The sequence below is a fragment of the Budorcas taxicolor genome, chromosome 8 (assembly GCF_023091745.1).
Source record: "Budorcas taxicolor isolate Tak-1 chromosome 8, Takin1.1, whole genome shotgun sequence".
Lineage (NCBI taxonomy): Eukaryota > Metazoa > Chordata > Mammalia > Artiodactyla > Bovidae > Budorcas > Budorcas taxicolor.
The window spans coordinates 26,433,997-26,452,022 of NC_068917.1; the positions used below are offsets into that span (position 1 = coordinate 26,433,997).

General features: G+C 42.5%; 1 protein-coding gene across 1 annotated transcript; it reads left to right on the plus strand.

Annotated features, from left to right (window-relative positions):
* Positions 1–5,202: 5,202 nt before the first annotated feature.
* On the plus strand, positions 5,203–5,865 carry LOC128052280 (interferon omega-1-like). Its single transcript, XM_052644785.1, has one exon. It carries the CDS (start codon positions 5,203–5,205, stop codon positions 5,863–5,865), a length of 663 nt encoding a protein of 220 aa, XP_052500745.1.
* Positions 5,866–18,026: the final 12,161 nt, after the last annotated feature.

Here is an 18,026-nt window from a genome sequence, read left to right on the forward strand (position 1 = left end):
TACGTGGGAAAAGAGATGACACTGACCACCTTAGTGAGAGCTTGCTTGGTAGAATTAATCAACAGAAACCAGCAGGTTTGTGAATGAAGAAGGAATCGATGATGTGTTGAACATTATGGAAAATCACAGCACCGGCCCTTTAAGTTTACATTTTTACTTTCCTATTAAGCTAGGAATCTCAAGATGATACACAGAGTAATTCAGAAGTAGCAAGACAATAGCAGGAAGCCCTCAGGACATGGAACAACACAGATGAGAAGAACTGACGCAAGCATTTCACTACAACATTCCTTTTCAGAGAATGAGAAGATTGAAGTGGATGCTGAGAGCACAGAGACAGCATGAAAGCCTGGCTACTAGCAGTGCCTCTGACACAGGTGACATTCACACCACAGCAGCCTGCAGAGTCTTGGAAGGGAGGAGGGTCACGCCCATCACAGCTGCAGACTTACTGCCTCCTTAGGCAATGGCAGCCCACTCCAGCACTCTTGCCTGGAAAATCCCATGAACGGAGGAGCCTGGTGGGCTGCAGTCCATGGGGTTGCTAAGAGTCGGACACGACTGAGTGACTCCACTTTCACTTTTCACTTCCATGCATTGGAGAAGGAAATGGAAACCCACTCCAGTGTTCTTGCCTGGAGAATCCCAGGGACAGGGGAGCCTCATGGGCTGCCGTCTATGGGGTCACACAGAGTCGGACACGACTGAAGCAACTTAGCAGCAGCAGCAGCAGGATCCAGCAAGTTATCACAGAGCAGGGCAAGATGTGCCTGGGGACAATGCAATGCAAGAAAGTTCTTTAACTCCATCATGATATCTTTGCCTCTTTCAGAGACAAGCAAAATTAAACAATCTTAAATAGAAGGGACACAGGCAGCGATTTTAATACCCTTTGCAACTAGTGTGACAGAGCCTTCCTGAAAGGACACATATCAGTAATGTACACTCTGGAAGATCACAATTCCTAAAAGTAGCAAAGATCTTTGTGGAAATTCATGTATTTAATGTAGGCAATTTGGAAAGAGGACATTGATGAATCAGTCATCTTTCTCTTGTTTCCAGTTGGTACAAACAGCACTGAGTAGGAACATTTAAAGTCAGAGAGACATTTAAAGTACATTTAGAGGTTTGGAAACCTGTCTGAGGAATAGGGTCCTAAAAGAAGCAAACACCATTCCTATATTACTGTTAAAATAGCATTTTATTAACAAATGATTCCTTAAATAATATTTTTATTAAAATCCTACAGTATTATTTTATAATGTTTAATACATTGAGGCTAGAAATTTAAATAAACTCAACTATACAAAGCCATGAGGCTGACCCTGGAGTCGAAGGCATTCTCTCCACGCTAAGGAGTCCTTTCAAAACCTTCCCTAATTCTGTCCAGGAAGTGTGTATACTCTTCCATCTTGCTAAGACATGAGGCTTTCTCAGTACCCACATCTGAATTAGCAGTTGGAAAACTAAAGAAAAGAGGTTGTTCACTGGCCTCTATCAGTAAACAACAGGATGAGCCATCTGGACTGGAGGTGAGAAATGCAGGTGTCTTCACTGTGAATGAGAACAGCAAGTTGACCTGAGGAGGCCTCCTGCAAAGGGACCTTGTCAACTGAAATATACTGACAACATGACTGCCAGAGTTCAGTTTTTTGGGAGGACTTACTGAGGACTATAACTGGAGGACAAGCTCTCCTCAACTCTGAGGAACTGCTCCAAGGACTTAGAGGGTGTCTGTACATACACGATTGTGGTGAAGGGGTTACGTGCCATCACTTGGTAGAAGGTGGCTGAGAGTCAGGAGGTACAGATGTTTCTCTGAAAGATCTTAGAGCTTTTCTAAGTATGAGAAGTTGCAAAAATTGAGTTCATAAATTTTTCTCAGAAAATTATCTAACTCTCTGCTGGCCTGTTGGACAGGAATAGACAGGGAAGCCTGGCGTGCAGCTATCAGTGGGGTTGCAAAGAGCTGGACACGATCGAGGGACCCGAACTGCTGGCCCGCAGTGTCAGTTTTCCTGCAGCACAGAGGGCCTCTTTCCTGATCTCCACCCTGAACTCCTATCAAGCGTGTGTTGGAGGTCAGGGACTGCAGTGGGCAGTGACTTCACTCAGGCAGAACCAGATGTGGAGTGTCATTTTTGTTGTCATCTTATAGGAGAAATGTCAGAGCTAAAATGACTGGAAATTGTTAGATATTTCTCTTTTGTTCTTAAACTCACAAGAAAAGTCAGGAGTTTAAAATGCAAAGATACCAGGGGTACTATATTTCACTGAAGAAAGTGTGAAAGTGTTAGTCACTAGTCATGTCCGACTCTTCGCAACTCCATGGACTATAGCTCTCCAATCTTCTCTGTCCATGGAATTTTCCAGGGAAGAATATTGGAGTCGATTGCCATTCCCTTCACCAGTGGATCCTCCCTACCTTGGGATCGAACCCAGATCTCCTGCATTGCAGGAGGATTTTTTACAATAGGAACCACCAGGGAAGCCCATATTTCACTGAAGAAATCACTCATAAAATCTTACACCTACCACCTCGTGGCTTGTGGGATCTCATTTTTCATACCAGGGACTAAATCCAAGTCAGAAAGGGCCAGGTCCTGACCAGTAGGAAAGTCCCGTTCATTTTCATTTTATTTTTTTCAAATAGCAGAAAAATCTTTTCCCCTCTAACTACTTAATAGCAATTTTGTCTATTTTGATTAGACCTTAAAGAGATTTCTCTAGACTTAAGACCACCTCCCTTATTGCCCTACAAAGCCATTAACAGTGACCCTTTAGCATTTGCAGGGGATTTAAGGGCTTTTTGTCATCTCATTCTCCTCCTTCAACTCATTTTGTTGGTTTCCCAGTATCATGTTCATTTGAACCCTTCACTCTTTTTAATGGGCTTGTTCAGACAAATCATTTTAAAGCTCCTTTGTATTTGGTACATTGGGAATAGTTCAATGCTCCAGATTGATATTTCTCTCCAGTTGTATAAATGGTGTGATCCATATAGGGTTAATGAGACCTTGAGTTAATATTTTAAAGAGCTTAAAATGGCAAGTCCACTAGTAGCAAACAAAATTGTTATTTTTTTAATACTATGATTATGATTACCCAGATTAATATAATGATCTTTGGAATTATCTGATCCCCTTTTATTTAATTTTAGTTTTCACAAAGCATCATCTCATTGTTGAGCAGATTTGTCACCTAGACAGATGCTCAGCAAGGTTGGTCTCCAAAATCCTGCCAGAGAGAGTTAGTTTTCTAGGGACTGGCGTTCCTTGTGAGCTGATGGATGTGACTTCTTCCTTCTCTCCTGAAACTGATCTTACATGGATTAAATGAAAGAAAAATGAGGCCACTGATCTTGCAAAGCAAAGGGCAGTCAACCAACCCAGAACTTTTCCTTCATTGAGTTTCTGGCAGACCCAGCTCTGTCCCAGCCTTTCTGTTGTTCATACTGGCCTCATCCTTCCCCTCTGCCTCAGCATGTCCCCAGCTGTGCTGCACTGAAGTTTGCTAACTCAGAATACGTCATTGTGTCAGGGGAAAGCCACTTCCCTTTTTTCATATTCATGACATTCAGATTTACATTTGTTTTCTTTTGGTCTACATTTGTTTTCTCATCTCGAATTTTACTTTCTAGGAAAGGTGCACAGAAAAACAAAAAAATCTAAAGTCTTGAAAATGATAGAGTACAGCCCCTCTGGCTTTCTTTACTTCCTTTCATTGTTCTCACCTCATCATGAATTAGGACTAGAGCAGGAGCAGTGAGACTCATCTTGTCCAGTATGTCAATATAAATTAAAACAACTTCAACTGAAGAATCACCCACAAGCAAAGAAAGAAGGCTATTTCCCCTGACTGAGTAGCGTGAGTCTCACTGCCCTGCATTCTCAGAGGAAGACAGAGACACAGGAACAAAGGAGCCCAGTGGAATCAACTGACTGAAGGAGCAACTGAAGCTCACTGGGTTCTGTGACATAAACTTCTGATGAGAGACAGCAACACCACTGAATCTCATTCCTCCAACTCAGAAACTCTGAACATCACACGTGTTCAAAAAATTAAGAAAGTAGAATGATAAAATCTATCCTTGGTAAAATAAAAATTCTCTCTCTACTAAAGGTAAAATAATGGCAGTTGGATAATTCCTCTGTCTACTTGCACAAATGCACCCTACTCTCAGCATGTGGGCAATACTGACACTTAGGACACTTGGGGATATGGGCCAGGAGAAGAGGGGTCACCACTGGGAACTCGGGTCCTTCACACAAACATTCCAGAGGAGAAGGTGGGGGTTTAGGAAGACCATCTATTTTCCCAACAAGTAAACAAGCCCTTCACAGAAAGGAGATTTTTCGCATCCTCAGGCTGTGGTGAGCCTGTCTGCAGGGAGGGAGTCCAGCAGGTGAGCAAGGGGACTCTGTCACCCAGAGGACAGGGGGTGGCACCATGTGATATCCCTGTGAGTGAGGTGCTGCTGGGGAAACACAATCATCCTGGAATTAGTCTCCTCACCCATGTTCCCTGACAAGAACCAGGATTCTTCTGCGGGTATTGGCCCAGCCAGTGAAGGACAATAGGTCTCCAGTATGAAAATGGTGGAAAGAAAGCGTCATGTCTGCAATAGTCCTGACTCTGTGGTTCCCTGAAGCACAACCACATGGACCTGCAGGAACGTGTACTAGAAGGAAGAGAAACATAGGAGAAGCTCATGGACTCATAATATTCAGAATCTTCTCTAAATCAAACACTAAAGACAAACATCATTTATTTCAAAGAGCTTAATTACCAGAGGGAACTGGTAAATACTTTATAAATACAGAAATATAGAGCTGAGGGAGACTGGTTTCCTATGTAAAGTAAGAGGGAAACGTGGAGCCTAAGATCAGGGCTGCAGATGTGTTTATGGACAAGAGGAGAACAGCATGAGAGACAAAAAGCAATAATGTGTGTAATTACACATATACATCACTCCTGAGTTAAGAAAAAGACCTTTCTCATATGATTGATAAATATCCATTTGGATGGGCACATAGGAAGTTATTGGGAAATACACAAAATTAATAGTTTAGATTGATGACATTTTACTTGATCATATTGTGAATACATAAATGAAAATCAAAAAAGGAACTAAAAGTGTAGAGAAATGACTAGAAAATGAAAACTACCATGTTCCCTATTTAATGTCCTCACTTAGAAAGCATGGCATCAGAGAACCTACCTCAAGGTTCCCCCAGACGCCGTCTCAGCCAGCACAGCAGCAGCCGCATCTTCCCCATGGCCTTCGTGCTCTCTCTACTCATGGCCCTGGCGCTGGTCAGCTACAGCCTGGGAGGATCCCTGGGCTGTGACCTGTCTCAGAACCACATGCTGATTGGCAGGAAGAACCTCAGGCTCCTGGGCCAAATGAGGAGACTCTCCCCTCGCTTCTGTCTGCAGGACAGAAAAGACTTCGCTTTCCCCCAGGAGATGGTGGAGGGCGGCCAGCTCAAGGAGGCCCAGGCCATCTCTGTGCTCCACGAGATTCTCCAGCAGAGCTTCAACCTCTTCCACACAGAGAGCTCCTCTGCTGCCTGGGACACCACCCTCCTGGAGCAGCTCCGCACTGGACTCCATCAACAGCTGGACGACCTGGACGCCTGCCTGGGGCAGGTGATGGGAGAGGAAGACTCTGCCCTGGGAAGGACGGGCCCTACCCTGGCTGTGAAGAGGTACTTCCAGGGCATCCATGTCTACCTGCAAGAGAAGGAATACAGCGACTGCGCCTGGGAAATCCTCAGAGTGGAGATGATGAAAGCCCTCTCGTCATCAACCAGCTTGCAAGAAAGGTTAAGAGAGATGGGTGGAGATCTGAACTCACCTTGAAAGGACTCTCACTCACTAAGATGTCACATCAGCCTTGCACACTCACCTGTGGTCATTTCAGAAGTTTCTGATTTCTGCTTTAGCCACAAAATTCACTGAATTACTTAAGCATATATTTTGTAGTATTAAGCAAGGATGTTAAAAACTTAGCTCTAGGGTCATTAGTCCTTAAGCGATTATTTCCCCGAGTTATTTATTATTTATACTTGTTCTTGTCATATTTACATTTTCATATAACGATATTTGCCTTCACATTGTATTAAGATTTAGGAAATATGTTCAGCTTTCCATTTCATTAAATATGATTTTTTATTTATTAAATTCTTATCAAACTTTTAGTTTTCTTTTTGTGTGTGTGAGATCAAATTTATTCTGCTCTCTTTTAGTGGATGGCATTTCCAAACATATTTTTACTGAATGATTGAATAAACCCAAAAATGAACTAATCCAGCAATGAGTATTTAAGTAGAAAATCCTGTGTTTTGATGAAAGAAATCTCCACAGGCGAAGATCTCCACTGCCTCACTGGAAACATATTTGTGCAGTGGTCTTTGTGTAGAAATCCAGACACTGAGTCTGTTTATTCTTAACAACTAAATTCATTCTTCAGTATTCTAAACAAAAGTGAGTAACTGATGGTAACACTTCTCTACTCATTCACTCATTCAGTTCACGTCACATGTATTAATTGAGTATCAAAGTGGCAGATGGTGGAATTGCCTTAAGAAACACTGATAAATAAATTTAATTCAGTACCTTCTATGTTGAAACTTTCAGTCTCATAGAGAATGATACATAAAAATAATGTATTTTTTTAAAATTTCAATTATATTAAAAAATCCAAAAAAAGTAATGGAAAACTGGGTTCTCACATCAGAAGATACTTACAGTAACTTTTACAGGTAATTTTCAGGGAAAAAAAGAGGGATACCTTTGCTATGGTACTTGCTGCTGCTGCTGCTGCTGCTGCTAAGTTGCTTCAGTCGTGTCCGACTCTGTATGACTCCAGAGACGGCAGCCCACCAGGCTCCGTCGTCCCTGGGATTCTCCAGGCAAGAACACTGGAGTGGGTTGCTATTTCCATCTCCAAAGCATGAAAGTGAAAAGTGAAAATGAAGTCATTCAGTCGTGTCAGACCCTCAGCGACACCATGGACTGCAGCACTCCAGGCTCCTCCGTCCATGAGATTTTCCAGGCACAAGGACTGGAGGGGGTGCCATCGCCTTCTCCAACCATCATGCTAAGCACATTCAAAATTAACACGTTTTTTTTTTCTTAAATAAACCGTCAATTTATTTTCACTAGTCTTTTAGAACCTCTTGTCTGTTTATCAGTTCAGTTCAGTCCAGTCGCTCAGTTGTGTCCAACTCTTTGTGACCCCATGAATCGCAGCACACCAGGCCTCCCTGTCCATTACCAACTCCCGGAGTTCACTCAGATTCACGTCCATCGAGTCGGTGATGCCATCCAGCCATCTCATCCTCTGTCGTCCTCTTCTCCTCCTGCCCTCAATTCCTCCCAGCATCAGAGTCTTTTCCAATGAGTCAACTCTATGCATGAGGTGGCCAAAGTACTGGAGTTTCAGCTTCAGCATCATTCCTTCCAAAGAAATCCCAGGGCTGACCTCCTTCAGAATGGACTGGGTGGATCTCCTTGCAGTCCAAGGGACTCTCAAGAGTCTTCTACAACACCACAGGTCAAAAGTATCAATTTTTTGGCGCTCAGGCTTCTTCACAGTCCAACTCTCACATCCATACATGACCACAGGAAAAACGATAGCCTTGACTAGACGGACCTTAGTCGGCAAAGTAATGTGTCTGCTTTTGAATATACTATCTAGGTTGGTCATAACTTTTCTTCCAAGGAGTAAGCAGCTTTTAATTTCATGGCTGCAGTCACCATCTGCAGTGATTTTGGAGCCCCCAAAAATAAAGTCTGACACTGTTTCCACTGTTTCCCCATCTATTTGCCATGAAGTGATGGGACCAGACGCCATGTCTTCATTTTATGAATGCCCAGTTTTAAGCCAACTTTTTCACTCTCCTCAAGAGGCTCTTTAGTTCCTCTTCACTTTCTGCCATAAGGGTGGTATCATCTGCATATCTGAGGTTATTGATATTTCTCCTGGCAATCTTGATTCCAGCTTGTGTTTCTTCCAGTCCAGCATTTCTCATGATGTACTCTGCATATAAGTTAAATAAACAGGGTGACTATATACAACCTTGACATACTTCTTTTCCTATTTGGAACCAGTCTCTTGTTCCATGTCCAGTTCTAACTGTTGCTTCCTGACCTGCATACAGATACTTGAACATAAATTCATGTGCATACCCATTCCATCATGTCTCCTATGAACACTTACTCTACTGGCTAAAAGCAAGAGTCCCAATAAGAACTAGAAGGGAACAGTAAAATCGGTTAAAATTTCTTTTAAAAATGTATTTATTTATCTTTGGCTGTGCTATGCAGGTTGTGGGATTTTAGCTTCATGACTAGGGATTGAACCCAGGCCCACAGCAGTGGAAGTCCTAACAACTGGACCACCAGTTCAGTTCAGTTCAGTTCAGTTGCTCAGTCATGTCTGAATCTTTGCGACCCCATGAATCGCAGCATGCCAGGCCTCCCTGTCCATCACCAACTCCCGGAGTTCTCTCAAACTCATGTCCATCAAGTCAGTGATGCCATCCAGCAATCTAATCCTGTGTCATCCCCTTCTCCTCCTGCCCCCAATCCCTCCCAGCATCAGAGTCTTCTCCAATGAGTCAACTCTTTGAAACAGGTGGCCAAAGTATTGGAGTTTCAGCTTCAACATCAGTCCTTCTAATGAACACGCAGGACTGATCTCCTTTAGGATGGACTGGTTGGATCTCCTTGCAGACCAAGGGACTATCAAGAGTCTTCTCCAAACCACAGTTCAAAAGCATCAATTCTTCGGCACTCAGCTTTCTTCACAGTCCAACTCTCTCATCCATACATGACCACGGGAAAGACCACAACCTTGACTAGATGGACCTTTGTTGGCGAAGTAATGTCTCTGCTTTTGAATATGCTATCTAGGTTGGTCATAACTTTCCTTCTGAGGAGTAAGCATCTTTTAATTTCATGGCTGCAATAACCATCTGCAGTGATTTTGCACCACCAGGGAACTCCCCCAATAGGTTAGTTTTTGCAGTTTTAATTTTGCAATTTTTCACTCAAAACTTAAGAGAAACTCTAAATTGCTTTCAAAAGTATACTGGGTTTAAATCAATGGCAATGGAGAATTGAAAGGAGTATGACAAGTGTCAAAAAAAATATGTAAAAGGGCTTCCCTGGTGGTCCAGTGGTTAAGAATCTGCCTTGAATGCAAGGGACACTGGTTTGATCCCTGGTCCAAGAAGATCTCACATGCCTCAGAGCCACTAAGCACGTAAGCCACAACTACTGAGCCTGTGCTCTAGAGCCTGGGAGTCGCAACTACTCAGCCCATGAGCTGCAACTACTGAAGCCTGTGCACCTGGAGCCCCTGCTCCTCAATTAGAGAAGCTGCTGCAATGAGAAGCCCAAGCACCACAACTAGAGAAAGTCCGCACAGCAGCAGAGACCCAGCACAGCCAGATAAATACTAAAACAAATTAATTCAGTAGCTTTAAGAATACGTAAAAGTAATATTAACAGTAGAGCAGAAATCAATGCACTTAAGACCCAGATATACAGCACTCAAGATAATAAATACAAGCTACTTATGAATGAAAACATCTGTTGATTGCTTTAAACATAAACCCCACTATTACCTTGAAGAGGAAGAAAAGCCGAAATTCAAATAATACTAAATACTTATTAATACTAAAACTACAACAACAAAAAAGATGGGCAAATACAGAGCAAGAAAAAATAATGAAGGATGTAATTAGAGGTGGCAATGTTAACATCAATGAGATCTTGATAAATAACTAATAGCAATAATAATGTCATTAACATCCAGGACAATTCAATAAAAACATGTTTCATTTGAGAAACAAGGTCAATATACATGGAAATACAGTTGGATCTATAATTAAATTTTAAAAGCATGGAACTAAATTTCAAATATTATAGGAGATTTAGTGGGAAAAATGCAGCAATATGTAGTAATGCGTACAGAAACATGGTAGCACTGAAATTTAGTCCAGTGCTGTACGTTGGTAAAAAAAACAGAAAAATAATAGAGAAAAGAAGGCCTGAAATATGATGTAAAAGACTGTAAACCAGAGGTTTATATACAGGGCCACTATCACCTAGACTAGGAAATACAACTTCTATCAAATATTTATAAATCACCCATGAAAGTTATCACATATTAGACTACCCAGAAAATATCTATAATTCCTCAGGAGCAAACATGTTATAAGGTGCATGCTCACATCACAATGCCTGCAATTAATATGAAAATAGGTGGCGCTAGTGGTAAAGAACCTGCCTACCAATGCAGATAGACATAAAAGACCTGGATTCCATCCCTAGGTCGGGAAGATCCCCTGGAGGAGGGCACAGCAACCCACTCCAGTATTCTTGCCTGGAGAATCCCTTGGACAAAGGAGCCTGGTGGTCCATAGGGTCGCAAAGAGTCAGACACAACGGAAGCAACGTAGCACAAAAGCAATCATTTAGAGATTTTAAATCATCCTGATAAATTATGGTCAAGTCAGAATTAAAAAATGAAATGAGAAATTTAGTAAGTAATGGAAATTCAATCACTATTCTTCAAATTTGCAGAAGCAAAGTTGCATACTAAGGTAAATTCACAGCTTTGAGTGTGTGCATGCTAAGTTTCTTCAGCTGTGTCTGACTCTTCTGTGATCCCATGGACTATAGCCTGCCAGTCTAGCTAGTCCTTGCCACTAGCGCCATCTGGGAAGCCCAAATTAACAGCTTTAGGAAACATGAATTGAAAATAGAGTGGCCTCACTCATTAAAGGGCTTCCCAGGTGACTCATCAGTAAAGAACTAGCCTGACAATACAAGAGATACAGCAGACGCCAGTTCCATCCCTGGGTCGGAAAAATCCCCTGGAGGAGGAAATGGCAACCCATTTCAGTATTCTTGCCGGGACAATTCCATGGACAGAGGAGCCTGGCAAACTACAGTCCATGGAGTTGCAAAGAGTAGGACACTACGGAGCAACTGAGCAGGCACGCACACACTCGTTCAAGTCAGTAAGAAAATTCAAAAAACAGTAAAAGAAATAGGAAAAGGTAACATTCATTAAACGTTCCCTCTGCACCTGGGACTGTGCTAAACACTTCACAGGAAGTATTTCTATCTTCTGAACAACCCTCCCAAGCCATTAAACAATAACTGGTTCTCTTCAGTGTGTCCTTTCATACCCTCACTTACTGAGTGCCTACTATGTGCAAGAACAACAGACCATAGGTGCTATGACGTAGCAGAAATGTGATTCAATTACAGTCAGAATTTTCCCAAATCTATACACATTCCAGTGTGACAGAATTCAAAATCAGATTAATAAACTAATTCATCATGATTAAGAGCAGGAGAATTCCAGAAAAATCTTTTTCTACTTTATTGACTACGCCAAAGACTTTGACTGTGTGGATCAGAATAAACTGGAAAATCTGAAAGAGATGGTAATACCAGACCACCTGAAATGCCTCCTGAGAAGTCTGTATGCAGGTCAAGAAACAACAGTTAGAACTGGACATGGAAAAACAGACTGCTTCCAAATAGGAAAAGGAGTACATCATGCTGTATATTGTGACCCTGCTTATTTAACTTCAATGCAGAGTACATCATGAGAAATGCAGGGCTGGAAGAAGCACAAGCTGGAATCAAGATTGCCAGGAGAAATATCAATAACCTCAGATATGCAGATGACACCACCCTTATGGCAGAAAATGAAGAACTAAAGAGGCTCTTGATGAAAGTGAAAGAGGAGAGTGAAAAAGTTGGCTTAAAGCTCAACATTCAGAAAACGAAGATCATGGCATCCGGTCCCATCATTTCATGGCAAATAGATGGGGAAACAGTGGAAACAGTGTCAGACTTTATTTTGGGGGGCTGCAAAATCACTGCAGATGGTGATTGCAGCTATGAAATTAAAAGACGCTTACTCCTTGGAACGAAAGTTATGACCAACCTAGATAACATATTCAAAAGCAGAGATATTACTTTGCCAACAAAAGTCTGTCTAGTCAAGGCTATGGTTTTTCCAGTGGTCATGTATGGATGTGAGAGTTGGACTGTGAAGAAAGCTGAGCACCGAAGAATTGATGCTTTTGAACTGTGGTGTTGGAGAAGACTCTTGAGAGTCCCTTGGACTGTAAGGAGATCCAACCAGTCCACCCTAAAGGAGACCAATCCTGGCTGTTCATTGGAGGACTGATGCTGAGGGTGAAACTCCAATACCTTGGCCACCTGATGCGAAGAGTTGACTCATTGGAAAAGACCCTGATGCTGGGTGGGATTGGAGGCAGGAGGAGAAGGGGATGACAGAGGATGAGATGGCTGGATGGCGTCACCAACTTGATGCACATGAGTTTGGGTGAACTCCGGGAGTTGGTGATGGACAGGGAGGCCTGGCATGCTGCGATTGATGGGGTCGCAAAGAGTCAGACACGACTGAGTGACTGAACTGAACTAATCTGGATCTTACTTCCTGATAAGAGCAACTTTGAAGGAAACTTTGCTAGGCTTCTTTTAAAAGGTCTTCTTTCTCCTGCCTCTAGATACCCTCTTGGAAGAGCTAATTAGGCATGAAAGATACCTGAGCTTTATATGCATGGATCTCGCATTTGGCTCTGCTGCAGAATTTATAATTTGTCATATTTGGTTTCATTTACCCTCTTCAATTGAGAAAGTTTCTGAGCACTTACTCTGTGCCAATCATTCTGCTGAACTCAGGCTATATCAAGATGATTAAACCTCCAATGTTACCCTCAAGAAGACTAAAGTGTAGCCACCACTCCTGTCCAGGTGTTCAAGTGGTTAGAATGTCTTGCTGCTTTTTGGGCACCTCTTTGTCTTAGCCAGTACCATTGTCCTAGCTGTGTCCATGCAATGGCTGTTGCTGTCTTTCAGTCACCGAGTCGTGTCCGACTCCTTGGGATCCCATGGACTGCAGTCTGCCTGGCTCCTCTGTCCATAGGCTTCTCGCAGCAACAGTACTGGAGTGGATTGTCATTTCCTTCTCCAGGGGATCTTTCCAATGGTTAAGCAGCCATTTTTTTATGTGCTACATTTATATAATTTTCATATTATTACCTCTTGCTTGGCATTTGTAGTTTCAATTTGTAAAAGTGGTCCTAAGGATCCTGCAATCTTTTCTATTTCCACTTTGAGGTTTGTTAACCAAAAAAGGGAAGAGAAAATGTAAGTGAAAAGAAGAGGTAATATATTTCCTCTGTGATTTTTCAAGATATCAAATCTTTCCTCCTTCATTGAACATTCCTGGAAAGTAAAACTAAGTTGTGATCAAATTGCCAACATCCGATGGATCATCGAAAAAGCAGGAGAGTTCCAGAAGGACACCTATTTCTGCTTTCTGGATTATGCCAAAGCCTTTGACTGTGTGGATCACAATAAACTGTGGAAAATTCTGAAAGAGATGGGCACCTGATCTGCCTCTTGAGAAACCTGTATGCAGGTCAGGAAGCAACAGTTAGAACTGGACATGGAACAACAGACTGGTTGCAAATAGGAAAAGGAGTACATCATGCTGTATATTGTCACCCTGCTTATTTAACTTCTATGCAGAGTACATCATGAGAAATGCAGGGCTGGAAGAAGCACAAGCTGGAATCAAGATTGCCAGGAGAAATATCAATAACCTCAGATATGCAGATGACACCACCCTTATGGCAGAAAATGAAGAACTAAAGAGGCTCTTGATGAGAGTGAAAGAGGAGAGTGAAAAAGTTGGCTTAAAGCTCAACATTCAGAAAACGAAGATCATGGCATCCGGTCCCATCACTTCATGGGAGATAGATGGGGAAACAGTGGAAACAGTGGGTGACTATTTTTCTGGGCTGCAAAATCACTGCAGATGGTGACTGCAGCCATGGAATAAGAAGCTTACTCCTTGGAAGGAAAGTTATGACCAACCTAGACAGCATATTCAAAAGCAGAGACATTACTTTGCCAACAAAGGTCCATCTAGTCAAGGCTATGGTTTTTCCAGTGGTCATGTATGGATGTGAGAGTTGGACTATAAAGAAAGCTGAGCACCGAAGAATTGATGCTTTTGATCTGTGGTGTTGGAGAAGACTCTTGAGAGTCCCTTGGACTACAAGGAGATCCAGCCAATCCATCCTAAAGGCGATCAGTCCTTGGTGTTCATTGGAAGCATTGATGTTGAAGCTGAAACTCCAATACTTTGCCCACCTGATGTGAAGAACTGACTCATTGGAAAAGATATTGATGCTGGGTAAGATTGAGGGTAGGAGGAGAGGGGACAACAGAGGATAAGATGGTTGGATGGCATCATCAGCTCGATGGACATGGGTTTGGGTGGACTCTGGGAATTGGTAATGGACAGGGAGGCCTGGTGTGCTGCAGTTTATGGGGTCACAAAGAGTCGGACACAACTGAGTGACTGAACTGAATACACAAAGGCAAATGGAAAGTAAACACTGATATTGGGGGGGAAAGTGATATAGTCTTCTCTGTGCAAATGACAAAATGTCACTTAACTACAAATTGGGGATGAAGAGCTCTACAGTGTGACAGATTTTAGACCACCCCATGTTGTCACGGTCTTTGTAGACCGGGACCTGGGGACTGGAGTCAATGAGAAGAGGGATGCAGGGAACCCAAGTCTCGAGTGAAACAAGGGTGCTTTATTTGCAGAAATGCATGTTTATATATCTTCATACAAGGCAGCTTTAGGCAGTAAAAAAATTGAGCAAAAACAAAGCCAAGCAAATAACAATCTTCGAAGGGCCAGAAAGCATTCAATATCTTGAGGAAGAGGGGCATAACTGAATAGATTACACTTAATTAAGGTCACTGAAGGGAGTCACTGCAGGGATCCAAGCAGGTGCCCGCTCTCATGATCTCAGTCGTGAGAACTGCGTGCAGCTCTGCTCGCTCCTGTGTTCCAGGAGCTAATAAGGATCAGAGAATCCTTGAGAAACGGCACACAAAAGAAAAGAATAACATACTGGATCCCTTAAAGCTGAACGTCCCCCACACCAAGTGAGATTGTTTAGCTGCAGACAGAGCCAGAGCAGGGCAGCAGGCTCCAAGGCAGAGTGTTCACCTAAAAGGCTAGTTGTCAGCTTTGCTAAATCTAAGAATCTATTTATTTGTCTCTGTTTTTCACTCCCTATGGAGGTTATCAGATTCTGCGGATATAGTCTTATTAACTCACACTGAAAAGAGACTGGGGTACAGACTGGACAGCCACTTCATTCATGTGTGAGAGGCCAGCTGTTATCTGGAAACTACTAGATGTTAGTCATTTGGACAGGGCACCAGGTTCGCGTAAGAGATAAGATCAGAAGTGAGCTGAGAATTCAAGGAAGGGAAGAGGTCATCTCAGGGAAATTCTATCCAGTGCCCATAGCTGGATGTGTGAATTTTGCCCCACACGGGAACGGCTAAATAATGCCTGCTTATTTGTCCAGGCATTGTTAGAAATACGTGAGGCCATTCAAGCATCGCAGCAAGCCCGTGGAATAGACAGGATCATCATTTCCATGTAACTGGGGAGAAAGCTGAGGTGCTGAAGGTCATAGAGCCAATGCAGACTGAAGCTGGGGCATCACCCAGGCAGTCCTGCCCCCGTGCCCACTGTCTCAAGGCCTGGATCCAGCCCTCTCCTCTGACAATGTGCCTCCTGTCTTAGAGAAATACTCAGCAAGTTCTTACTTCCCAATTCCCATTCTTCTCTATCACAAAAGTGCTATTCACCGTTCCAAAGACATTACAATCATTACAACAGTACAATTGAAGAGGATACAGTTCCCCTTACACTTGCTTACTTCCAGTCTTGTCTTTTAGATGGTTTTGTGTTGAGCTCTACACAATCTGTAGAGCTCCTGGTCTGTAGGAGCTCTGGATATAGGAGATCCTGGTTTGATTCCAAGGTCAGGAACACCTGCTGGAGAAGGGATAGGCTACCCATTCCAGTATTCTTGGGCTTCCCTGGTGGCTCAGCTGGTAAAGAATCTGCCCGCAATGCGGGAGACCTGGGTTTAATCTCTGGGCTGGAAGGATCCCCTGGAGAAGGGAAAGCCTACCCACTCCAGTATCCTAGCCTGGAGCATTCCATGGACTGTATATACAGTCCATGGGGTCCCAAACAGTAAGACACAACTGAGAAGTTTTCACTTTCACTTAAACTGGACCTTTGGTCACTTTCACTGGACCTGTTCCCATCCAAGATATTATTTTTAGAAATTATCCTGAAGGATAAAGCTTCCATTTAAAATGTACTCTTACTACCTTTGTTTTCAGAAGATCATCATTTTCTGACACAGTCTTCAAATTCTACATCTACTCACTCTTAGAACTGGCTCTGGGACAGCGAGGACTTTCCTGGAGGCTTAGTGATAAAAAATCCTCCTGCCAATTCAGGAGACATGGCTTTGATCCCTGATTTCGGAAGATCCCTTGGAGAAGGAAATGGCAACCTACTCCAGCATTCTTGCCTGGAAATTCCCGTGGACAAAGGAGCCTGGTAGGCTACAACTGTCCACGGGGTCGCAAAGAGTTGGACTTGACTTAGTGACCGAACAACAACAACTTGCTGGACACTCCAGATGTGGCATTACTGCCTTATAGTCTATCAGGGCAATCAGGTGTCACATAATTAGATAAGTTACTTAATTCCACTGTACAGAGTATAGCTAAAGGAGATGCTTAAGATTAATGAGAAGTCACAAGGACACAGAACAGTACAGTGGTAAAATACCACTTATGTAATTAATCATGACTTAGTAAATTAGGTAACCTCTCTATTTCAGTTTCCTTATTTGCAAGTAAGTCGATCAGCTGTGTCCAACTCTTTGCAACCCCTTTACTGTCTGTCTCCTGACAGGCCCCTCAGTCCATGGAATTCTCCAGGCAAGAATACTGGAGTGGGTAGCCATTTCCTTCTTCTGGGTATCTTCCCAACTCAGGGATTAAACTCGGGTCTCTTGCATTGCAGTCAGATTATTTCCCATCTGAGCCACTAGGGAAGTCCTCCTTATTTGCAATCATATTAATACTTATAGTAATTACCTCAAAGGGAAGTTGTAGAGATGAAATGAAGTGTTTGTAAAACACTTCCCTGAGAGGTTGTGTATAATTAAAGGTTGCTACCATTAATATTATTAAAAATAATCTGTATCTTACAGATTCAATAAAGATGTATCATTACAAAGTTTGAAAATCATTGCAGCCTCATTCTCCCTGAATATGTGGCAGGATACCACCTCTCAGGGAATATATAAGGAGATGAGATTGTATTGCACAATGACAGAGGCAACTGTAGTTGGTAGAGAAGAGTGAGACTCACATACACAGGCAAACTCAAAAATTTTAGGGAAACCAGCACCTAAATGAGTGGCCAGAAGATTATAGGTGCACCATGCTTTCCTTTTAACAGATCATCTTAGTGATATTGTTCTCCAACAATGTCTGCAGTGAACTTTAGAACAATTCAGTTGATATTTTTAAGGTATATACATAATTAAAATTTTTACAGAAGGGAGAAAAGGGTCAATAGAGAAAAATAAGAAAAATCAAAGTCTTTTATATTGAATATTTCCTTCTGACCCAGAAAATCCACCATATATTGTATGAATGTTTCTCCCTTCTCTGACCTTAACTAGACTCTCCTCTCCAGGAAAAACACAGGAGGTGGGAGAAAAGCGTTACACTGCTGTGTAGATATCTCAGTGGCACACGTGATTTGGAGTCCCCCACCTAGGCACTCATGGCAATAAATGCACATTTTTCATTGGCTTCATAAAAAAAGAGTAGAAAAGAAAAGGGGAAAAAATGGCAAAACACAGAAAATCAAAGTTTCAATACCCAATGTTTAAAATGCACCCCTCTCCCAAAGTCCTCAGAATTTGCTGATACCTCTCCTTCAGGCAATCCTGCAGAGCTCCCCAACTTCCCAATGGTCCTCCCAGTTTCTGTGCTTTAATTTATAGAACGTGCTCAGAATGGTACCAGACACTTCCTAAGTGCTC

Excerpts from the sequence above, each read along its gene's own strand:
- LOC128052280 (XM_052644785.1), top strand. The coding sequence starts at position 5,203 with ATGGCATCAGAGAACCTACCTCAAGGTTCCCCCAGACGCCGTCTCAGC.